At 42.3% G+C, this 25,592-nt stretch overlaps 1 protein-coding gene and 1 pseudogene across 4 annotated transcripts in view; both read left to right on the top strand.

The window, feature by feature from the left end:
- ATP7B (ATPase copper transporting beta) overlaps positions 1–25,592 on the top strand; it is a 77,371-nt gene that overhangs the window by 21,618 nt on the left and 30,161 nt on the right. For 2 of the 4 annotated variants that reach the window (XM_032294545.1, XM_032294546.1), the window contains exons 1-5: positions 13,143–14,330; positions 14,987–16,217; positions 19,711–19,968; positions 21,531–21,694; positions 24,412–24,573. In XM_032294545.1, coding sequence (XP_032150436.1) covers positions 14,235–14,330; positions 14,987–16,217; positions 19,711–19,968; positions 21,531–21,694; positions 24,412–24,573 — 1,911 coding nt within the window. In that variant the 5' untranslated portion in view covers positions 13,143–14,234. Of the gene's footprint in view, positions 1–13,142; positions 14,331–14,986; positions 16,218–19,710; positions 19,969–21,530; positions 21,695–24,411; positions 24,574–25,592 lie in introns of those variants that run through there. The other 2 variants (XM_032294547.1, XM_032294548.1) reach the window with 1 other exon arrangement.
- LOC116562364 lies at positions 6,872–8,309 on the top strand (annotated as a pseudogene).

Consider the following 25,592-nt stretch of genomic DNA (forward strand, 5'->3'; position numbering starts at 1 on the left):
AGCAATCATTCTCCCAACAAATATGAATGTGTATATGTATATGTGAGTATGTTTATGTGTACATATATGTATTTTTAAAATGAATATAAGATCAAATTATACATACTATCTTATACTTTGCATTTCTTACTGAATATTTTGTGGACATTTCTATATGTCAATATATATATACACTATATTATCTTTTTTTTTTTTTTGAGACACAGCCTTCCTCTGTCACATAGGCTAGAGTGCTGTGGCGTTAGCTCGCTGCAAACTCCACCTCCTAGGTTCAAGCATTCTCCTGCCTTAGCCTCCTGAGTAGCTGGGACTACAGGCACCTGCCACCACGCCTGGCTACTTTTTGTATTTTTAGTAGAGACAAGGTTTTGCCATGTTGCCCAGGCTGGTCTCGAACTCCTGACCTCAAGTGACCTGCCCACCCCAGCCTCCCAAAGTGCTGGAATTACAGGTGTGAGCCACCGTGCCCGGCCTATATCATCATTTTTGATTACAGTTCTACTTTTAAATTTAGGATTAATTTTTAGAAAGAATTTAATTATCTTCAAATAGAAGAAATTTGCAGTAGCTGGTTTATGATTATAAAAACCAACTCAAAAGTTAATTACAATTGAGTATCGATTCATTGTTAACAAGGTACTGATTCAAACACCGTTATAAATCAGCTTTGCACCTTGAGAACTAACATTTAGCACTTGGTATATGGTAGGTACCTTGCTCTTGTCACTTAATCATTTTAACAACTTTAGTAGGTATCATCGATCCACCCTTAACAGATGAGAAGGCTGACTGAGAGCTTATGTCACCTGAAAGATTTAATCCCAGGTTTATCTGATGACAAGTCCTTGCTTTTCCATTGAAACACTGCAGTATTATTTAATACACTGGACAAGACAGAGTTTGAAAGTATTGGAAAGCTGCTAATTCATAGTGAATGGAAAATTAGCTTTCAGGTGGCACATTGTTCAGAAAGGACACAGGTGGTAGCTGCTGTGAATAAAATATTTCAAAATTGCTGTTTACGTCTAGTGGATTTGTTTGCTTGTATTTTACATTCGTTATACAATGCAGAGTACACGCTGTACAATTTAGAGTGAAAACCTGTTTCTTTGATTCTTCTATTTTTCAAACAGGCAGAGAGGGGAAAATATCTTTTTTAAAAGGCATAATTGGTAAAAACTCAGAGTCTGAAGGGCACATTTCCCCCTACTCCCTTCCCACATTAGAAAGTTTCTCTTTGCTGGTATGAGCATGGCTAAGCCTGGTGAGGTTCCTAGGAATTAATTATGAAAAGTGGGACAATAGGTAGGAGGGTCTTCATCACAAATCCCCTCCAGGAGAGCACGCTAACCACAGTAGAAGGCAGGGGCTCAGTGCTTTGGCCTGGGTGTTTCTATCAAAGCTTCCACAGACAACCTTTCAGGCCCAGGATGGTGGGCTGGAGAAGAATGGGTGCCTGCCTCTGAGACTCTCCCTTCTCTATTCCTTCCTTACCTCTGTCCTCTACCCGTCTTGGCAGGTGAGAAATGGTTGGAGGTTACCAGGAACTTGTTTCCAGAATTCCCCTTTGTTTCCAGAAACAACTGCTTAAGCCTCCTTACTCACAGCCCTGTTGACTTCTTTGACCAAGCTTGGCTGCTGAGTTCTTTGTTTTCTTCAGACAGGATCTCACTGTGTCACCCAGGTTGGAGTGAGTTGCGCAGATCTTGGCTTACTGCAACCTCCACCTCCCGAGCTCAAAGGATCCTTCCATCAGCAATCCCTCCACCTTAGCTTCCGAGTAACTGGGACTACAGGTGCACATTGGCTGCTGTTTTAATTTGTCATTGTATTCTGTATCTGACAGAGCTCAGTCCATGGTATCAAGCTGTTGACTGAGTGAACAAATGAATGAACTAGAAGTAGATTTATACCGTAGCAGGGGAATTGATATTAGACACATTGAACTGATGGTGACTATAAGGTTGTTAGGTGGTGGACTTACCATTTTAGAGACCAGAATATGGAATTTTGTCTTAGGTGAGTGGTGTTTAGGTTTGGTTTTATTTTTGCCTAGTTGAAATCAAAATGACCCGACTGGCACAGGTATATCCCTTCTAAAATAAAGGAAAATAAATAAATGAAGTGGTGTGATCTAGTCATTTAAAGAAGTATCATCCATCATTATGGAATCATCAGCATCACTATTATTTTATTTGCTTTTGTAGAGAACATTTCAAGTGGATTCTTGAATTTAGTTTTTCCTGAAAGTAGTATCTGTGGATACAAACATCAGTAGCAAAGTATAGAAGTGTAGTTGTTTTCCTCTCAATACAGTTCTGAAACTTTTTTCTTTTCTTTTTAACATCGCAGAAGTCTTTCCATGTTGATACATGTAAATTCATCTACTTTTTAAAAATCATGGCATGGATTTCTATTTGATGGACTATGTTTTCTGTAGTCAGTACTCTGTAGAAGAATATTGAGATGGTTCCCAGTTTTTCACTACTTGAATGTAGCAATAAACATTCTCATGTAATTGTATATCTGTATGGTGAAATTCCCAGAAGTGGAATTTCTGGGACAAAAGCAGTCATGCTTTTTGGAGAGCAATTAGGCAAAACTTACCTTTCTGTAAGCAGTGGTTAAGAACTGTTTTTCCATATACCCTTGTTTACTGTATCATCAGACTTTTACATTTTTATCAGCTTATTTGGTGAAAAGTGTTATCTTCTTTAAATTTGTATTTCATTAATTTTTAAAAAGTTTATCAGATACTTAGTATTTTTCCCCTAAGGATTATTTTAAGTAGAGTTCCTATCATGCATTTATAGAGTAGTGCTAATTTATAAACATTTGGTTTGTACCTGTCTTAAAGGAATACATTTATTTTATGTGTCATACCTATAATTCTAGGTGGAAACCAATACATTCATTAGGCATTATAGTGTACATTTTTGTGTGACAACATAAAATACCAACTGTAATATATTTTATCAAATTTGACAATCATATGCGATCTGTCAACAAAAATAATACTGAGTTTGTTGACTTCTGTCATATAAATATCTGAGTTAACTTAATATCATTAGCATTGACATTTCTTCTAATTAATGATAACATTTTATATGTCTCATGTAGGTCTTTATATCATGATCTTATAATTCTGGCAAATGACATAGAAGAATTAGGACTTCACGGTTTTGAATTAGACTATTTCATTCACACGTAAAATATTCCAAGCTGTTGACAGTTGCTTCATAGTGATAGGCCTGTCATTTAAAACTTTTTTGTTTTGCATCCTTTGGTGTACAGAGTAAAAAAAAAAAAAAAACTAAAGCCTCTTTGTTGGGAGAGGCTTGAAATTTAGAGTGTTTTTAGAGAAGATTCTGAAGCAGGGAAGTGCTGTTAATTGATAAAAGTTGGATGGAATAATGTTACAGTAGACATAAGTTAAAAGCAGCACATTCTCTGAAACGGTTTGTTATAAAGCTGTGTAGCAGGAGATTGTGAATGGGTTTTCTGAGATAATATTGTGAAGTGCTCCTTGGAAAGGTTACCTCTGTCTTTTAGTTTGTGAATTTCTAGATTTCATTTTGTTGTATATTGAAAATAACATATTTGTATGTAGTGAGGTTTATTTTGTTTTTAATTTTAGTCCCCCCCCTTTGTTTTTTGAGACGGAGTCTTGCACTGTCACCTAGGCTGGAACACAGTGGCATGATCTCAGCTCACCACAACCTCCACCTACCAAGCTCAAGTGATTCTCCTTCCTTAGCCTCGTGAATAGCTGGGTTTATAGGCACGTGCCACCATGCCCAGCTAATTTTTTATATTTTTAGTAGAGATGGGGTTTCGCCATTTTGGCCAGGCTGGTCTTGAACTTCTGACCTCGTGATTCTCACACCTCGGCCTCCCAAAGTGCTGGGACTACAGGTGTGAGCCACTGTACCTGGCCTCACCTTTTTTTTTTTTTTAAAGCAAGTATCAGATATGCTACATCCTGTTTCTCAGTAAGGATGTAGCGTAAGGATGGAGTCTCACTCTGTCACCAGGCTAGAGTGTAATGGCGCAATCTCGGCTCACTGCAACCTCTGCCTCCTGGGTTCAAGCAATTATCCTGCCTCAGCCTCCCAAGTAGCTGGGACTACAGGCGTGTGCCACCACGCCCAGCTAATTTTTGTATTTTTAGTAGAGACGGGGTTTCACCATGTTGTCAAGGATGGTCTCAGATCTCTTGACCTCGTCATCTACTTGCCTCAGCCTTCCAAAGTGTTGGGATTACAGGCATGAGCCACCTCGCCCAGCCATGCCTCCATTTGAAAAGTAGATAAAATTTAAATAATTGTCGGTAGAAAGTCTTTCTGTACCATTGTGAAACAGAGTTCAAGGACAGAGTGAAGGGCTTGGGGGAATATGTACACTAGTTTTAATGATTAGTTTGCCTTATCAATAAAATGGAGAAAACTATGTAAAGTACTTGAACCTTCTTGGGTCATGTTTGAAGATCAAATGAGATGATGTTTGTCCTCATAGTCATTCATTTTCAAACATGTATGATGCTAATCTTTTAAGGCCCTGAACAAGTCTTCCTGTACAACTGTAGGGTGGGCATTATTATTACTCCCGTTTTATACCTAAAGGAAACTGAGGCCTGGATTTGCTCAGATAATGCTGCAATTCATACTTAAAACTGTCAGACATACCCTCAAGAAATTCACAAGTAGGAAAGAGATATTTAAACAGATATATGTAAAAATGTTCTTTGAAGTATAAAGCAGTGTACAAAATACCATCAATTCATCGTTGTTATCTTTCTCACAGTCAATAATATTGTTGCCCAAATTAGAATGGTTTAACAAAACATTTTCTTCCTTGCCTTAGACCAGGGGTGTCTATTCTTCTGGCTTCTCTGGGCCACATTAGAAGAATGTGTCTTGGGCCACACATAAAATACACGAACACTCATGATAGATGATGAGCTTAAAAAAAAAATCACAAAAAAATCTCATTATGTTTTAAGAAAGTTTACGAATTTCTGTTGGGCCACATTCAAAGCTGTCCTCGGCTACATGTGGATTGCAGGCCACAGGTTCGACAGGCTTTCCTTAGACAAGTGGAAAAACCACATTTATTTTCTGGTTATAAAAGTAACACTCGTTTTTTTAATTTAAGTTTGAAAAATTGGAAAATATGTACAGATATTTTTTAAAAAATCAGTATTTCATAACTCGCCCAAAGATAAGCTGAATTTTCTCTAATGATACTTAAGTATATCCCCCTGAATACTTAGGTTCATAGAGATTAACATGGGAAATTGATTCTTCTTCAGTGGGGATTTTGGAGACCAGCCCCCACTGGCCTGGATTCTTGGGATGATTTAGATGAGATCCTTTCTTGAGTCAGGCGTTATTTTTCACCTTTGCCCTCCCCTGTGAATTTGTGGCATTCAGAGAATTCTTCGATAAGGCTAAGCAAGGCAGTACTCATTTCAGGTACTCAGGATGTACGCATCCAGATCTGTTGCCTCCTCTGACTTATGTCCAGCTTCTTCTGTAAATGTGGTAGCCTTGATGAGGGATATTGAGGAAAGTGGAGCAAGTGTGGATATTCTGCTATAGTTTTTCTCAGGTGACAGATACTAGTGGGTGAAGCCAGGGCTCAGACAGCTCAGTTCTCTTGCATGTTAGCCTGGCTTGCTACTTGCAGGTATGGCTGTTTATTTTCATTTCACTTTTCTGCATTGTAGTCTCTACCTACAATTAACGTGGCTAAAAAGAAAAGGTTAATCTAAAAGTTGTTTTTAAGAAATATAGAGCTTCCCAGATTTCTGAGCAGCATTTAAATCCCCGCTCTGTTACTTGTGTTGATTTGTGCTCTTGGATAAGCTTCTGAGCCAGTTTCAACAGTGAAATGGTGACATTACCTACTTCTAGAATTGTCTGAAGCATGAGGGATATAAAATGCCATCTTCATAAAATAACACTCAGAATCATTAATTATTTGTTATTATTGGATCTGTGTGCATATGAAAGAATCAGGACTTTTTTGTATTTTGAATTCCATGAAAGTACAGATGGATTGAGTTGTATGGGGGGAGGTTATATATTGGAAAAGCTGCATGCACATAAAACACATTTGCATCATAAGTTGTTATAGGTATTATACATCCTTCAAAGCAAAAGAGTTATTGAAGATATGTGGCAGGGGATTGAGTGGTATTCTATTTAAGGTTGATGGGAATCCAAGAGTAACCATTAGAGACCTCCAAACTGTCTAGTGGTCTTTCACTTCTGCATGGGTTAGTATTTTTTTATTTGTGATCACAGTCACTTTCTAACAAGGCATGCTGTTTCTGCTTTTTCACTATCAGCTTGGCTTTGAAACCCTTCATCAAAAACATGCCACCCAGTTTCTGATTTCTTCATATCAGAATAGTCTATCCAGAGATCTTATTTTTCTTTCTAGGCTTCATCTCGGTGAGTCAATAGTTTTTTAAACCTATATTTTATTTTAAAAGCCCTGAGACTCTCAGCAAATTCCATGTGACTTGGGTATCTAGAGAGGTAGCAGAGAATTGAAATTCACTTTTGGAGCCCCCTCTGTGGCCTCCTGTGCTTCCAGTCCCTTCTCATCCTAATGTCTACCATCGTTTATTAAAAATTCAGAAGCTAGGAAAAGTCATTCCAAAGCCTGGTGTTGGGTCTGCAGAAAAAGTCCCAAATGTTTGTCCTCAAGGAATGCAGAATCTGGTGGGAATTAGATAAACCACAGCTTACACAAGGCTTTCTGGGATACCCATGTGGGACCTGCTTTCTATCTCTGGGACTGTTTTATGAGTCCTTCAATCTTAGCCTGTGCGTTTGTTTTTTAAAATGTGTCAGGAGGTCCGCCCGCCCTCGGCCCCGCAGCCACGATGCTGTCCCGGCCCCGCTGTGTGTCCCGGGCATTTAGCCGCTGGCTCTCTGCCTTCCAGAAGGGGAACTGCCCTCTAGGGAGACGTTCCCTGCCCTGGGTCTCCTTATGCCAGGGACCAGGTTACCCTAACAGCAGAAAGGTTGTCATTAACAACAGTAGTGTCTCCAGTGTTCACTTCTTCAGAACTACGGCTGTGTGCAAGGATGATTTGGTTACAGTCAAAACCCCAGCATTTGCAGAATCTGTTACAGAGGGGGATGTCAAGGGGGAGAAAGCTGTTGGAGACACAGTTGCAGAAGATGAAGTGGTTTGTGAGATTGAAACTGACAAGGCATCTGTGCAGATTCCGTCACCAGCAAATGACGTGATTGAAGCTCTTTTGGCACCTGATGGGGGAAAAGTCGAAGGATGCACTCTGCTTTTCACACTCAGGAAAACTGGTGCTGCTCCTGCTAAGGCCAAGGCAGCCGAAGCTCCTGCTGCTGCAGCCCCGAAAGCAGAGCCTACAGCAGCGGCAGTTCCTCCTCCCCCTGCAGTACCCATACCCACTCAGTTGCCACCAGTGCCCTCACCCTCACAACCTCTTTCTAGCAAACCTGTGTCTGCAGTAAAACCCACTGCTGCCCCTCCACTAGCTGAGCCAGGAGCTGGCAAAGGTGGTCTGCGTTCAGAACATTGGGAGAAAATGAACAGGATGCGGCAGCGCATTGCTCAGCGTCTGAAGGAGGCCCAGAATACATGTGCAATGCTGACAACTTTTAATGAGATTGACATGAGTAGCATCCAGGAGATGAGGGCTCGGCACAAAGAGGCTTTTTTGAAGAAACATAACCTCAAACTAGGCTTCATGTCGGCATTTGTGAAGGCCTCAGCCTTTGCCTTGCAGGAACAGCCTGTTGTAAATGCAGTGATTGACGATACAACCAAAGAGGTGATGTACAGGGATTATATTGACATCAGTGTTGCAGTGGCCACCCCACGGGGTCTGGTGGTTCCAGTCATCAGGAATGTGGAAGCTATGAATTATGCAGATATTGAACGGACCATCACTGAACTGGGAGAGAAACCCTAAAGAATGAACTTGCCATTGAAGATATGGATGGTGGTACCTTTACCATTAGCAATGGAGGAGTTTTTGGCTCCCTTTTTAGAACGCCCATAATCAACCCCCCTCAGTCTGCCATGCTGGGCATGCATGCCATCTTTGACCGGCCTGTGGCTATAGGAGGCAAGGTAGAGGTGCGGCCCATGATGTATGTGGCACTGACCTACGATCACCGGCTGATTGACGGCAGAGAGGCTGTGACTTTCCTCCACAAAATCAAGGCAGCGGTAGAGGATCCCAGAATCCTCCTCCTGGATCTTTAGGAGGAAGCCACATACCCAACAAATCATGCAGGAACTGAAAACCAGTCTTACCTCTGCTCCCTCATGAGTCCCAGGTTAGCCTGGTTACAGGCAGTCACATGCTGTTGGCCTCAAGCAAGGAAGCAGAGCGCTATGTAACCAGCAGTCACAGGCCTTTTCTTGGTGTTCCTGCCAGGCTCTCTCCCTCTCTGCACCTGTCTCACACCCTTGAATATCTTAATTCCTTAGGCTTGAGAGAGACAGCCTTAATGGGTGCTCATTAATATTCCTGCCTTTCTTCCATCAGCCCTCTGCAAAGATGATTTCCTTCTCCCTAGTGCCAGTATACTATAGAGAAACCCCCGGGGACCACATGATTGAGTTCCTGTCTTCAGAAAGTCTGTTCTACAGAGACGACTAGGAGGATGCTGTGCCTCTTAAGCTCAGAGCAGCCTCTGTCCTGGCTGTGCACATTCTCACTTGATTCCACCTGTGTAGAGAGATTGAACACAGGCAGAGGTGCTGCTTTGTTTCTTAAATGGCACCTTCATTCTCTGTTGTCACTGACTTCAAGATGCCTCTTCTACCTCTTCCAGGAAGCACAGGCCAGGGGATCTTGGTGGGTGAGTGGGAGAAGAGGGCAGAGGTCCCCTGAGGTCACATGTAATCCTCATGGAACGAGATCCCAGACCTGCTCTCACGCTCTCCATCATAGGCTCACACCAAGATCTGTCTTGGCACAGTCTCTCACAGCTGGGGTTGTGGCAACCCTTTCTAAACCCTTTCCTGGTTGCTCATTCCAGCACCTTGTTCTTATTTAGAGCAGATTCTACCACATCATGGCAGTGGGACCAAGCATGGTCCCAAGGAAGGGCCAGAGCCTGGTAGAGACTAGGGAAGGGAGTTCTCCTTTAGACTGCCTCAAATTGACTTGAGCTTTTCAATTAAGTTGGTGTAAGCACATGGGCCGAGGAGGCAGTTCTTGTTCCTTCTTGGTTATAGCGGGGCCTTGTCTCTTCCTCTGCAGGACACAGATCTGGAGGACAATGGACTATGGTAGGAAGCCACCCTGAGGGTGTTAGTACATTGTGGTGAAATGGTTGAGGTCATTTCTAAGGTGTGCTACCCTTGGATCTGGGCACAGTCATTGGATTTCCTTGGAGCATGGTTAAATGCAAGTATCTTGTGAAAGCCAATGGGATTCATGGCTTTGTATCTAACTGCATCCAGGCCTGAGGCTGCTGACCTTTGACATTGGGGCCATTAGAAAGTGCCCTTTTATATCTTGAGCCAAGAAGTGAGGCCTGGGGGTCGGGGAGGCGGGAAGGGGTGGGAGCCAATACTGAGTGCCTGCAGCGTCTACTACTCTGTCTTCACTGTTCAGAACTTGTAACTGAAGTATTTAAAGGAACAGATTTTAAATGCAAAATAAAGGGCAGATGTTCTCAAACAGGAAAAAAAAAATGTCTCAGGAAAGTTTTCCCCTCAAAGATCGTCTTAATTGAAGAACTGAATTAAAAGCATATATACACCCCATGTCTACACTTAAAACTATCCGAATACTACCAGTTGTTCAATGAGGTTGTTCCTAGACCAACAGATACTCTAGTGTTTTGTAGAGATATGTTATTTGCAAGGCTTTGTCTTCTGTAGCTGCTTGGCCTTAAAAACCTACCTATCTAGAAAGGGGGCCCTCTGAGTATTGTTTGATAATAAGAAATTGATTTCAATACTTCGGCAAACCCTTTTGGCAGAAACGTAGAATCAACATTCCAGAAATTAAGAGCCACTATTGTGGCTTGGGGTTTGTTAAGTTGTAATTGGAGCAAGGACCAAAAAATTTAGGTTGGGCGGGTAGTATATCATGAGGGATTTGTTTTTCCAACAAACTAGATGGTTGAGGGTTATATTTTTCTTATGAGAAGAGGTTTTTGCTTAATAAGGTACTATATGAAAATGAATGTTCTTGAATATCTTAGTTTTTCTTTCTATCCTTGGTTCCTTTTTAATTAAATTAGTATTTGATTAACACCAACTACAATCAAATCACTGTTCTGAGTCTTCTTTGTGCTCATGTTAATTTTTAAATTAATTAATTTTTAGAATTTGGTAACGTGTATTGTACAGTAAGTTGTACAGTGAAAGTAACTCTTCTTTGTATCCCAGCTACCTGGTTCCCTTCAGCTGCCTAATCTTTCTCAAACTTTGTACCAGCTTTTGCATTGTCCCAGAGATAATTCATGCCCATACAAGCATCCATTTGTATGATATTCTTTTGTTTCACACAGGTAGTGCTAGCACTGTGATAGAATTGTAGCCCTCTCAGTGAACTACACACCCCTGTATTCAAGTCAGTGTAATTCCTGCCCATATTAACTGTGCTTGGCCATGTGACTTGTTTTGGCCAATGGGAATTAGCAAGTGTGATGCAAGCAGAGGCTTTATAAGAGCTTGCACTTTGAGATGTGTATAGAGTGCTTGCTATTATGACGCCCAGAAGCCCCCAGCTGTGAAGTCCCCAACTAGTCATAAAGAGAAACCATGTGGAAGAGAACCAGGTCCCTGTCAACAGCCTTAGCTGAGCCACCAGCCAGCAGAGAGCATCCACTTGGCAGCCATGTAATGAATGAACCATCTTCTTGGAAGCGGAACTGCCGGCACCATTCAGACCAGCCCCAGTGGTGCTATGTGGAGAAGAGACAAGCTTTCCCTGCCAAGCCCTGTCTGAACTGAAAAATTGTGAACTCTTGTTAGTAAGCTACTAAATTTGGTTTGTCATGTAGCAACAGATAACAAACACATACTATATATATGGTATTTTCTGTGCCTTGCTGTTGTTGCTGAACAGTATAATAGATATCAGCTTATTTCAGTACGTACAGAGCCACATCATTCGTTTTAAGAGCTGAATTATTCCATTTATAGCTGTGCAGTAATTTAATTAGCCTCTTGTTGATGAACATTGATTTTCCAATCCATCACATTTAATATTTTCATGGCATGCTTCCTTTTGCACATGTACAAGTATATTTATTGGGTAAATTCTTAGAAGTAGAGTTTCTGGGTAAAAGAGTACGTAAATTTGTATTTTTTTTTTTTTTTTTTTTTTGTGAGATGGAGTTGAGATGGAATCTTGCTCTTTTGCCAGACTGGAGTCAGTGGCACATTCTCGCTCACTGCAACCTCTGACTTCCTGGTTCAAGTGATTCTTCTGCCTCAGCCTCCCAAGTAGCTGGGATTATAGGCCCACGTCACCATGCTCAGCTAATTTTTGTATTTTTAGTAGAGACAGGTTTTCACCAAGTTGCCCAGGATGGTCTCGAACTCCTGACCTCGTGATCCACCCACCTTGGATTCCCAAAGTCATGTAATCTCATGCTGGGATTACAGGCACAAGCCACCACGCCCGATTGTAAATTTGTAATTTTAATAGATATTGCGAGTTGCCCTCCAGAGAGGTTACACTCCCACTAGCAATGTAGGAGGACTCTGCCCTGGAGAAAATGGTGAGCACTGTGCCATAATGTGGTTGAAATGTTACATTTCTCTTTAATATTTTCTCATATTTAAAAACCACTTGCATTTCCTTTTTTTTATGAACTGTCTTCTTTGTTGTTTGGATTCTTGGCCTTTTTCTTTTTTGAAGGAACTCTCTGTGTATAAAAGAAATTAGCGCTTAATGTATGATATATGAAGCAAATCTTTTTTCACCCAGTTACTCGTTATCTTGTGACTTCATTTGAGTAATTTTTTTTCCTTATTGTTTTTAGTTATGTCAATCTTCTATAGCTTTTGGATTTTCTTGGTTTTGTTTTGGTTTGTTTGTCATCTTTAGGCTTTTCTCACTTTGAGATTATTATAGATACTCTCCTATATTTTCTTCTAGTGTTTTTATTATTTCTTTTTTACATCTTAATCTTTGATCTGTCTGAAATGTCTTTTGACATATAGGTTTCCAAATAGGTTTCTGAGGTGGCTAGTCAGTTGTCTCTTAACGTTCTTACACCAAGTCATCTTTATTATACAGTCATGTGCCTCATAATGATGTTTTAGTCAATGATGAACTGCACATATGACACTGGTCCCGTGAGATTATAATGAAGCTGAAAAATTCACATTGCCTAGTGATGTCACAGCTGTCGTAATGTCATAGTAATGCATTACTTATGTATTTTTGGTGAGCTGTGTAAACCAACCTACTGTACTGCCAGTCATAAAATTATAGCACATACAATTCTGTATATAATATTTGATAATAAATGACTATGTTATTGGTTTATGTATTTACTATAGTCTTTATTGTTATTTTAGAGTGTATTCCTTCTACTTATAAAAAGAAAAAGTTAACTGTAAAATGGCCTCAGGCAGGTCCTAAGAGGTATCCATAAGAAGGCGTTGTTGTTATAGGAGATGACAGCTCCATGCCTGTTATTGCCCCTGTAGACCCTCCAGTGGGACAAGATGTGGAGGCAGAAGACAGTGATATGATGATCCTGACCCTGTGTAGGCCTAGGCTAATGTGTGTGTTTGTGTCTTAGTTTTTAACAAAAGTGTTTACACAGTTAAAAAATAAAAAATTTAAGAAAAGTTATAGGATAAGGATATAAAGAGAGAAAATATTTTATACAGCTGTCTAGTATGTTTGTGCTTTAAGCTAAGAGTTAGTACAAAAAAGTCAAAAGTAAAAAAAAAAGCTTAGTGTTTATGAAGTAAACAAGTTACAGCAAGCCAAGGTTAATTAATAAATTATTTTTTTTTAGAGCTAGTGTCTCGCTTTGTCTCTCAGGCTGGAGTACAGTGGTGCAATCATAGTTCACTGTAACCTTGAACTCCGGGGCTCAAGCAGTCCTCCTGTCTCAGCCTCCCAAAGCGTTGAGATTACAATGAGCCACTATGTATGGCTATGTTAATTTATTCTTGAAGAAATACAAATATTTTTTATAAATTTGGTGTAGCCTAAGTATACAGCGTTTATAAAACTGACAGTAGCGCAATGTCCTAAGCCTTTACGTCTACTCGCCGCTCATTCGCCCACTCACCCAGAGCAACTTCCAGTCCTGCAAGCTCCATTCATGATAAGTGCCCCATACAGGTACACCATTTTTTAATCTTTTATATTTTTACTGAACCTTTTCTGTGTTCAGATATGTTTAGATACACAAGTACTTACCCTTGTTTTACAGTTGCCTACAGTATTCAGTTCAGTAACACACTGTACAGGTGTGTGGCCTGGGAGCAACAGGCCATACCATACAGCCCAGGTGTGTAGTAGGCTACATCATCCAGGTGTGTGTCAGTGACTCTATGATGGTCACACAATGACGACATCACCTGATGACTCATTTCTCAGAATATATCAGCATCCTTAAACAACATCGTTACACATTCACATATTTACTCAATTCAGCAATCTCTTTTGAATGGCTGTCCCAAAAATTACCTAATTATTCCCTTTTTTCTCTTAGAGAATGTTACAGTGAATATTTAAAATTCTATGTGATTATTAATCCCAAACCTTTGTAGATACACAAATCAACATTTATGTAGTCTGTATTTTAGAAATTATTTAAACATTTATGTTGTTAAACTGCTCAAAAGCCAGTTGGCAAGGTCTGCATTTTATGCATAGAAAAAAGGAGGAGATCATAGCATGTAATGGAGACACATCTGAAGACAGGCAGGATTGTGTACAAGTAGAGAGAAATGTACTTTTTAAAAGATATCATGTATAAAGAGGCCTGTTCCCAAATTTCTGAAGCATATAATAGTTCTGATGTAAAAACTACATCTAGTTAAGAGAGCTGTAGGCCAGGAGCCTGTGAAAGGAAGATTTTGCTTGTTTATAGAATGACTGAGATCACATTATTCTGTGTAGAAACCAGGAAATAATACTTGTACTATGGTGCGTTAAGAAAATAAGTCCTTTAATTCAGTGATGCACCTGAAATTTCAGGTGATGACTGCAGCTTCCCTGAACACTAAGGAGGGCGATGACAACGAGTCACAGGCAGAACTATGAAGTTCCTCTGAAAGTCAACCTCCTGCTCTTCCAGCCTTTCCCCTCCTGCCCCTTGGCTCAGCCACAGGTGTTCATTTAACCTCGCCCAGGGAGCATACCCCCAAAGCTTTTTCATAGGCATGTGGCCCACCTTTGGATTCTGATCCTGTGGTCCTGGGAGGACCCAAAGGGTATTAAGCACATTTAACCTCTGCTAAGAAAATCAGACACCTCAATAAAGAGATATAGAAGTAAGGTGTTTCCTATTCTGGGGCTTGCATTTCAGCAGGACCCCCAAAGTTTGAGATGAAAGGATTAAGTTCTATGGGGAGGTATCAGCCAGGGGACCTCTTTTGGGATACCTGTGCCTTCTCACTGTGGGCCGCTGTGCCCTCTGCCTCTGCCGGAAGCCAGCTGTGCTGTGTTCCGTGTGTAAAGCTGTGTCGTGCTTGCCTTCTTTCCTTCAGAATCCTCCACATCTATGAGAAAGACATTTCACTAAGGAGGACAGACAGTTGGCTTTTAGATCCGTAATCACAGAAAGTCAGAGCTCAAAGGAACCCATGAGAGCGTCTTCATTTTATAAGTGATGGCTTTAGCTTTCCTTCTGCGTATTTTATGTTCTTCCACCCTTGGGATGTTTTGAGACAAGTGGCATTGTTTTCCATTTTCTCAGTGCCAGACAAGCTGGGATGTTGTGGAAAATATTTAAAGGATAATAAATATTATTTCTTTTCTTTTTAGATCTTATCTAAACTTTCTTTGCCTAACCGTGCCTGGGAACCAGCAATGAAGAAGAGCTTTGCTTTTGACAATGTTGGCTATGAAGGTGGTCTGGATGGCCTCGGCCCTTCTTCTCAGGTGACCACCAGCACAATCAAGATCTTGGGCATGACTTGCCAGTCTTGTGTGAAGTCCATTGAGGACAGGATTTCCAGTTTGAAAGGCATCGTGAGCGTTAAGGTTTCCCTGGAGCAAGGCAGTGCCACTGTGAACTATGTGCCATCGGTTTTGAGCCCACAACAGGTTTGTCATCAAATTGGGGACATGGGCTTCGAGGCCAGCATTGCAGAAGGAAAGGCAGCCTCCTGGCCCTCAAGGTCCTTGCCTGCCCAGGAGGCTGTGGTCAAGCTCCGGGTAGAAGGCATGACCTGCCAGTCCTGTGTCAGCTCCATTGAAGGCAAGGTCCGGAAACTGCAAGGAGTAGTGAGAGTCAAAGTCTCACTCAGCAACCAAGAGGCCGTCATCACCTATCAGCCTTATCTCATTCAGCCCGAAGACCTCAGGGACCATGTAAACGACATGGGATTTGAGGCTGCCATCAAGAACAAAGTGGCTCCCTTAAGCCTGGGACCAATTGATATTGAGCGGTTACAAAGCACTTACCCAAAGAGACCTTTCACTTCTAACCAGAATTTTAATAATTCAGAGACCTTGGGGCACCAAGGAAACCATGTGGTCACCCTCCAACTGAGAATAGATGGAATGCACTGTACATCTTGCATCTTGAATATTGAAGAAAATATTGGCCAGCTCCCAGGGATTCAAAGTATTCAAGTGTCCTTGGAGAACAAAACTGCCCAAGTACAGTATGACCCTTCTTGTACCAGCCCAGTGTCTCTGCAGAGGGCTATCGAAGCACTTCCACCTGGGAACTTTAAAGTTTCTCTTCCTGATGGAGCAGAAGGGTGTGGGACAGAGCACAGGCCTTCCGGTTCTCATTCCCTTGGCTTCTCCCAGAGAAACCAGGCGCAGGGCACGTGCAGTACCGCTGTGATTGCCATTGCTGGCATGACCTGTGCGTCCTGTGTCCATTCCATTGAAGGCATGATCTCCCAGCGGGAAGGGGTGCAGCAAATATCGGTCTCTTTGGCCGAAGGGACTGGAACAGTTCTTTATAATCCCTCCGTAATTAGCCCAGAAGAACTCAGCACTGCTATAGAAGACATGGGATTTGAGGCTTCAGTCATTTCTGGTATGTAGTTGATGTATGTTTGAGGCATGTCTGAGCTCGTCTCTTTTTCTCTTTGTGTCTTATAGCTCCTGGGTGGTGGGATAGGTGAGTCCTGCTCCCTGCCTCCCATGTCAGCAGTTGAACAAAATTCTGCAAACTTTCCTTGCTTGTTAAATTTGTTAGGATAGAAGAAATACAATCTCCAAGTGTCTAGATTTTGCTTTTCATGTAGTTGGGATTTTGAATTAGTCTGTTTTCTGTTGCTTATAACAGAATGGCTGAATTTGGGTAATAAAGTTACGGAATATCTTTTTTCTTTTCTTTTCTTTTTCTTTTTTGATGGAGTTTCGCTCTCATTGCCCAGGCTGGAGTGCAGTGGCGTGATCTCTGCTCACCGCAACCTCCGCCTCCCGGGTTCAAGCTATTCTCCTGCCTCAGCCTCCTGAGTAGCTGGGATTACAGGCATGCACTACCATACCCTGCTGATTTTGTATTTTTAGTAGAGACAGGGTTTCTCCATTTTGGTCAGCCTGGTCTTGAACTTCCAACCTCAAGCGATCCACCCGCCTCAGCCTCCCAACGTGCTGGGATTACAGGCGTGAGCCACCGCGCCAGCCCTGAATTTATTTTTTAAAGTTACTGAGAAGTCTAAGGTTGAGGGGCCACATCTGGTAAGAGCCTTCTGCCAGTGAGGACTCTGGTCCCACAGGGCATTACATGGCAGGGGTGCTGAGTGTGCTCACATGGTTGCGCAGGTGGCTCTTCGTCTTTTTAGAAAGCCTCAAATGCCACTCCCATGATAACCTATTAATCCATAAGTGGATTTGTCCATTCATGAAGGCAGGACCCTCATGATACAGTCACCTCTTAAAGCCCCCAACTTTTAACATTGCCACATTGGGGATTTTGTTTCCAACACATGAAATTTGTAGGATACATTAAAACCATGGCTCACTTGAATGCTAAACTCCTTGGATTTGGACTTCTTTTCTGGAGAGAATTCTGATTCTGTATCCTGAATTAGAACACCGTGGGACCATCGAGGCCCTTCTTTTACCAAGAGAACTATTATCACCTTCTCAAAAGATTTGTTTACTAAACAACAGAACCTTAGTCTCATCACCTAGAAACCATTGCTGGTAAAAATCAGAGTTTAAGGAAAGGATTTATCCATGATTTTTCTCTCCCGATTTGATGAATATAAGAAGAGGTGAGGATGAGGGAGCCACCAGGGTTTTTATTTTTTAATTAAAATTTTTTTAATTTAATTTTTTTTAGAGACAGGATCTTGCTCTGTTGCCCAGGCTGGAGTGATATGATCATAGGTCACTGCAGCTTTGAACTGTTGGAGTCAGGCGATCCTCCCACCTCAGCCTCCCGACTAGCTGGGACCAATTTTTTTATTTTTATTTTTTTGTAGAGACAAGGTATTGCTGTGTTGCCCAGGCTGGTCTTGAACTCCTGGCCTCTAGCAATCCTCCCATCTCAGCTTTCCAATGTGCTGGGATTGCAAGCACAAGCCATTATGCTTAGCCACCATGGGGGGTTTTAATCAGAGGAAGCACAAAAAGTCAGATTATATTTTAGAAGACTGGTGTAGTGTCAGGGTACAGTGTGCATTGAGGCAATGAGACCACATAGGAGGCCAGGTGAGAAATGATGAGGGGGCAGGAGAGAAAGAGGTCGGTTTGAAAGACATTCGGAAGATCAGCTCCACCAAGCTTGGAGTCACCAAGAGGGGTGTGTGATGGGGAGTGCCATGGAGGAAAGGGGTAAGTGGGATGAGTCCCTAGCTGAAATGCTGGAGGACAGAGGGATAGGAGGGTCTTGAATTTTGAGGGTACTGTGGGCCTGGGAGTGCAGAATTGAGTGTGGGAAGATGACAGAGACCCAGGAAAAGTGATTGTGAAATGGGAAAGAAGCAGAGGGAGGGGGAGGGGTCTTCCAGTCATCCTGGACATAATGCGAGCTGCAGAGGCCAAGGTCTGAATCGTATCTTCCAGGGTTAACTAAGGGAGGCCATTGGAGGCCTCGGCAGCTGCTTCAGGACCCTGGGAAGGTGGGACCCTAGCCTGGCTCATGGTAAGGGTGGAGCCCACTAGTGGCTTAGATTAGGGATAGAGAGGGTGATAGGTGAGTGGAGATGGTTGAGAGGCTGAAGATAAGGACGGAAGGGGCACGTGTTGTGAGGGACAGTTGGGTGGGTGGTGTATTGTAACCAATTAGGTCCCAGTCATGGGTCCTGCATGTGCGTGTCTCTGTGGACTGGACCAGGACATGGCTGGCTTCCTCAATCTTTTGACTGGAGCTCGGCACTGTAGGGAGCAGCGGGCCCAGCACTAGGAAGAGCTGCTTTCAGTGGCATGGGCAAGCCCACCGGCATCTCAGTGCTCAGGGCTGGCTGGACTTTGGTTTCCCACATTGTTGTTGCCTGTGGCCACTGAGATGAAGTTTGTGTCCTTGAGAAGTTTGCTCAGCTGTGAGTCTTTGCTGCCTCCCCTCTGTGTACACAGCGCACACCTACTGCTGAAGGGAGTAGGCAGTCATGGAGTGGCCTGGCCACATTCTGTGCTTTGTCTTTTGTCCTGAGTTTCAGGAAGGAGTTTCTTTAAAAACAAAAATCAATAAGGAAAACACAACAGAGCAGTAAATCCTGTACTCAAAAGAAATATAGTATAGGGTCAACATCTGCCTGTTTTTGTGCGATGTTTATTCTTGCAACAGTGCAATCGGTTTGTTTATTGGTAGCAAAAACAAATTAGCACTGAACAACATGTTACAGAATAATTGGATTTAATTAAGTAAACCTCGAATAGTGATTTTTTTTAATTGGACAGGATTATGAGAATTGTATTTAGCCCAAGAGGTGTTTTGGGTATCAGACTTAGCAAATAAAAATATAGGATGTCTATTATTTTTTAATATTTCATGAACAATGAATGGTTTTTTAGTATAAGCATGTCCCACTCAATATTCATGACATATATATAGTAAAAATTATTTGTTGTTCGTCTGAAAATCAAATTTAACTGGATGTCCTATATTTTACCTGGTAACTTTAATTTAGAATAAACCATTAGTGTGCTGGTTTGTATTTGAACAGTCCTTCTTGATTGATTAGGAGCTCTTTGAGGACAGCCTTGAGGCCAGTGTGATTTGTTTCTCTTTAGACTCACTAGCACCCACATGCAGTAGGTATTCCTGAAGGAAATGAAAGATAAGGTGAAGTTATAGGGTAGCTCAGTGGAGGGATTTAATACAGGGAACTATTTACAAAGCTGTTAGAGAGTTGGAAATCCAAATAGGCAATGGGAAGAAACCCAGAGATTAATAACTTCAGGAAGCCCCTCCTCCAGGATGGCTGAGGGACAGGGTAGTTACTGGAGCCCAGGGGCTGATGCTGCTTGGTGGGAGCTGAGACCACAAACCCTCACCAAGAGCCCTGAAACCTCTTGTTCAGAAAAACGTATTATTTGTTCTTCTAATTTGACTATTTTCTGACATTTTATCCTAGAAAACTGTTCCACCAACTCTCTTGGAAACCACAGTGCTGGGAATTCCATGGTGCAAACTACAGGTGGTGTACCTGCGTCTGTGCAGGAAGTGGCTCCCCATGCTGGGGGGCTCCCTACCAATCACACCCTGGACATCTTGGCAAAGTCCCCACAATCAACCAGAGCAGTGGCACTGCAGAAGTGCTTCTTACAGATCAAAGGCATGACCTGTGCATCCTGTGTATCTACCATAGAAAGGAATCTGCAGAATAAAGCTGGTAAGAGATGAACACCTGTGTTGAACTTGGGAATGCTGTATATAGACCTCGTTTTCTTCCTTCAGAATCTCCAGCAACCATGTTTATCAATAGCCCTAATAATCAGGTAGCAAGTTCATAATATAGCAGAGATGTTTGTCTAATGTCCTTGTATAACTGGCATTCTGTTCGTGGAGAAGTATTTAGTTTGAGACAAAATGTATCTCTGAGTAAGTTAGCTGTGGAAAATCCAGTTTAAAGGTCGTGGTACTTTCTATGGACACACTTCTAGGTTGTGCTAGTATTATCCCATATTTTGTTCCCTCCCATCCCATCAACCCCTTACTATAAAATGAATAAATAACCTGCATTTTGTATAGAAGTTGCAATTTCAAATATTCTGCCCTGTTGTTCCTTTAAACCAGAGAGTGTCTACAGGAGCAACAGGACAGAAATATGTAGAAATGTCAAAGCTTTGTCCTCCAGAATGCATTTCTAATACTTTTAAACCTGAAAGTACAACAAAATCCTGTCCCTTTTTTTGTTTGGAAAATCTCTTAACTATGACTCTACCTTGCCACCAGAATCACTTTCTCTTTTCTTACCCCAGTGGTGTGTCTTTTTGCTTGAATTCCCTGGCCCTTAAAACCAACCTTGAATTCAGGTGACATGTTTTTCCAGCCTCTTGTTCACTATGTATTGTAGTGTCCTGCAGCTCTAGAGTGACTGTTAGCAGATGGAGATGTTCATATGTTGTTATCCATGGGCTGACTGCTTGTAAAATTAGCCTACAATCTCCTAGAGCCTATGTTTCTGTTCCTGACTTGAATCCTCATTTTTATCCCATGTGGCATCCTTTCTGAAGCACTTCATTCCTTTCATTTATGTAAATGAGACTTTTTCTCCCATTTTAAACTAACAAACACAATATGTTAGCAAGATTGTGGGATTTCTTTTTCATACCTGAGTCATTAGAAACTATAAAAGAGTAAGGAAACCACTTTTGAAAGTGCATTATTTTTTCCTTGTATGAAATTGTCTGGAGGGAAAAAAAGGGGGTATCATTTCTGTAACAGCAGTCAATAACTGCAGACCACATTCCTTGCTTCATTGGTGTCTTCTAAAGCCTGAGTCAGAATGTGGTCCATGGGCTGGCAGCATGAGCATTACTTGGGAGCTGGCTAGACCTGCAGACTCTCAAACCTCATCCTAGACCGACTAGTCAGAATCTTTTCTAACAAAGTCATAGAGTGATTCATATGTCCATTAAAGTTTGACAAGCATTGTTCTTCTAGAATAGTGGTTGTTAAACTTCCCTGTACATTAGGATCACCTGGGGAGCTTTTTTAAAAAAAATGATGCCTGCCACTCACCCTGAGAGGCTCTGATTTGGTTGGTGTGGATTAGAGACCAGACATAGTGATTGTTGAAGGCTCTCCAAGCAATCCTCATTTGCAGCCGTGTTTGAAAACCACTGTTCTAGAGGATTCTGGGAAGATGTGTTTTTGTTCGGTTATGTTGACCATGTCACCCCAGGGGCCCTGCCCACCCACAGTGTTACAGCTGTGACCTGATGGTTCCAGGTATTCTCTCCGTGTTGGTTGCCTTGATGGCAGGAAAGGCAGAGATCAAATATGATCCGGAGGTCATCCAGCCACTCGAGATAGCTCAGCTGATCCAGGACCTGGGCTTTGAGGCAGCAGTCATGGAGGACTACGCAGGCTCTGATGGCAGCATTGAGCTGATTGTAAGTATAGTGGTTACCTTATGGGGTTACAGGCTTCTGACAATTTGCATTTTGGACAGCATCCATCTTTGAGATTAGTAAATTTCCCTGTCTTGGACATATCTGGTTTGTTGTTTTGGGTATCTTGTTTGTTTCGCTTTCCATTGAAGCCAACAATGACTTGTTCATTTTAAGAAAGGTCAGTTATGTTAAAAAGTCATGGGTGGGGGATCCCACTGAGCACATTCAGGGTGTTAGGGAGAAGAGATAGTGCGCTACAGGAGTATAAAAGAAAGAGGAATTAAAGACGGTGGGCTGCCCTGAGCTGGGTGATCTGGGGGAGTTGAACATGAACACAGTCCTTCAAGCCTAAAAAGAAGCTAGCATGCTTGCACATATCTCAGGGCAGAAGAGGGAAGTCTGTGTGGTAGCAAGCGCCATTCTAAGAGAAAAGGACTTGTTATAGTCCGTGGGTGTCTAGAGGGCCAAAGTGCTCCCCAGTACTCTGTCTGAGGTGAATGCTCCAGGTGGTGATTGTTGCCAGTGTTTTGGGTGGGGAGGTATTGTTTCCCATCTGTCTACATGCCAACACATAATTGAAAACAATGCAAGTGTCTGGTGCCTAGAACATGCTATGCTTGAAAGCACTTCTATACTTTTTGTACAGCTTTTTTTGTGTAAGCAAAGGGAGACTTAGAAGAACTCACAGAAAATTGAATGATGCTGCTTTACGCAGGTCAGAGGGTTTCTACTTCCTTTGTGTGTTTTGTCAGTGCCATTAGTGCTAAGTGGATGTTTGAAGGGAAAGCGTCGAGAACACAGAGGCCCCTGAGCTCCTGATAAGCCGTGTTCCTGTGGAGCAAACTTTTTGCTATGGTAGGGCCTCCCTGTGTGGGGAGGGCACAGCTAAGACTTGCTGGGTCACAGCTTGGATCAGCCCCACAAGAGGGGCAGGGTCTCTGCTGCAAACCTCTGGATCTACATGTGGACATCTCTGCCTGCTCAGACTTCTGTGTGGAAAATCTGAAGCAAGAGGATTATTGGAAAAGGTGAACATTTCTTTTAAATGGTATTTTTTTATTGTAGTGTTGTTTTTTTTTTTTTAAAAAAACCATGCTGTGTCAATAATTACATCGTCATCACATGTTCACATTTTATGTTGAACTTCTATATTTAATTAGTCTTCTAGGAAATGTTGACCACTGATACTCAGAAGTGTGAATTGTCTAATTCACTCTATATTTGCCTAATATATATCCCAGGAATAGCACGTCACACTTAAGACTTCCCTTTCCCATGTCAGGACACACAACATGGTACGGCACAAACAGCATAGGCTTTAAAAGCCAGGTTTGAGTTTTGGCCCTGTTGCTGCAGGGATACTTCTGAACCTGGTCTGAGAAGACTCACCTCATGCTGCAGATGGCAGGGGCTTGGAGCAGATTCTGGAGCCAGCCCATCTGGGGATGTGCTTCAGCTCTGCCCCTCACTGGTTGTGTGACTTTGGACAAGTTCCTAAACCTCTCAGTACTGCGATTCTGAGACCTACCTCTCAGGGTTGGCATGAACAGCACAATGCCTAGAACAGCACCAGCCACATTGCAAGTGCGCAATAAATGCTGCCTATTATTATTGTTGTTATAAAAACAAAAGAAGAGCAGAGAAGCATCATTGAAATATTTGGAGACTTGATTTTAAAAATTCTGTTGGCAGTCATCTGCCAACAGGCAAGCTCCTAAGTTTGCCTGGTGGTTCTTGTATTCGCATTATTTCCTGGGTCTTGGGCCAAGTTGAATGCATTCTGATTACAGATGAGCTCCCCTCTTCTTCCTCCCTAATTCCAGATGGGACTCTTGGCTCTTTTCGTATTTATTCTGGGATCACTGATGCGAATTTCAGCATGGAGCTCTAGTCACGTCATTCCAGTGCTCGTTACCCCTCAGTGACTTTGCATTAAGTGTTAGCTTAGCAACACTGCAGCTGGCTGCTTGACAGCCTTCAGGCTGTGGACCAACCCAGCACTACAGCCTTGCCTTTATTCCCTTGCACATCCTGTGCCCAGACAAGCTTGGCTTTTGATGGTTGCCTGAACACCTCATGCTATCCTGCCTTTTGTCTTTTTTGAGCTTCTCCTTCTGGTAGTGTCCTTCCCTTTACTTGTCAACACCCTATTTATACCTTGGGACCACCTTTGATTACATCTCCTCCCTCGGCCACCTTCCTCCTGTACCCTTGGAGCCAGCAGAGCACTAAAGTAGGGAGCATGCTAGCAGCAGCTGCAGACCGTATGCCAGCAACACTCAGGATTACGACGAGTATGTCAGGAGTACAGTGAGTTTCACTCTCTATGAGTGCACAGTGAGTGCACATCTCTATGCAGGCATTAGTATCCTAGCATTGCCGGTGAGGTAACAGACAGTGGAGAGGGGCTTATAAAAGCCCATCCCTCTCAGAGCCGGAAATCAAGCCTTGGTCTGTTGCCATCTGCTTCATGATTGGCTGTCTCCTAGTACCTGCTTTGGGGAGGAACGACTGTTTGATCCCTGAAGCCACTGGAAGAACGCTGAGAATCTCACATGCGGAATTTGATGGTGGAGTCCGGGGTCTTAGGAGCAGTGCTGAGGCAGTGCTGAGGAGAGAAAGGCTGGTGGCTGCCTGTCACCCAGACTCCCCCAAGGGCCCTTCACAAGCTTCCCTTGATCCTGGGGTTGTGGGATTCTTGCCATCCTGTGTTGCAGATCACAGGGATGACCTGCGCGTCCTGTGTCCACAACATAGAGTCCAAACTCACGAGGACAGACGGCATCACCTATGCCTCCGTTGCCCTTGCCACCAGCAAAGCCCTTGTTAAGTTTGATCCAGAAATTATCGGTCCACGGGATATTATCAAAATTATTGAGGTAAGTCATTCATTACAAAATTTTACTCACCTTTTAAAAAACACTCATATATAATCATTGAAGAAAAATGAGAAAATACAGCTAAGAAAAAATGAAAATAACCTAAAATTCTTCAACTTTTGTCATGGAAATAAGCTCAGTCATTTAAAAATAAACCGAAGGTAAGTAAATAGTAAATAATCTGAGGAAGGATATCAGTGAATGGATAAGAGAAGGTGAGGAAAAGACATTATTATTGTTTTAATTTCAGATATTCCCTAAGAAACCTCACTGTTGTACATAGGGTTAAAGTGCCTAATTGTAGTGTTTAAAGGTGATTTATGCCCAAACCAAGTATCTGTAGAGCAAAGGAATGTTGGCCCTGGAAAAAAAGATATCACATTTGCCACTATGCCAGCCTAGTCTTGTTGTGGAGAGCCTGGTCATTTCTGCTTTGGAAAATCAGGGAGAACTTTCACGCATGCCCTGCCTCTTATTCCTTCCCCAGTTTGTCCACAGACATACCATTTCCTTTTTAAAGTTTATACGATACTGGACTATAAGAGAATAGCATCAGTGGTGATCTAAATGGGTTAAGGCAGTCAAAACTGAACAAGGTTAACTTGTAACAGCTAGTAAAGACTAACTAAGTTTAGTGGGAACTACATGTTATAAAATTACTTATGAAATGAAACTTCTTATAGCAGGCTTAATGTAGTATCCTGAATTTTCTTGTGTGTGTGTGTGTGTGTGTGCGCGCGCGCGCGCGCGCGTACTCTGTTATATAACCTGGGAGAGTTTTTTTCCCCCCCTCTCTGAGACAGAGTCTCAGTCTGTTGCCCAGGCTGGAGTGCAGTGGCATGATCGTTGCTCACTGTAACCTCTGCCTCCCACGTTCAAGTGATTCTCCTACCGCAGCCTCCCAAGTAGCTGGGACTACAGGCAGGTGCCACCACACCTAGCTAATTTTTGTATTTTTAGTAGAAACAGGATTTTACCATGTTGGCCAGGCTAGTCTCAAACTTATGACCTCAGGTGAT

This window comes from Sapajus apella, unplaced genomic scaffold (genome assembly GCF_009761245.1).
Source record: "Sapajus apella isolate SASKATOON/1434 unplaced genomic scaffold, GSC_monkey_1.0 scaffold32, whole genome shotgun sequence".
Taxonomy (NCBI): domain Eukaryota; kingdom Metazoa; phylum Chordata; class Mammalia; order Primates; family Cebidae; genus Sapajus; species Sapajus apella.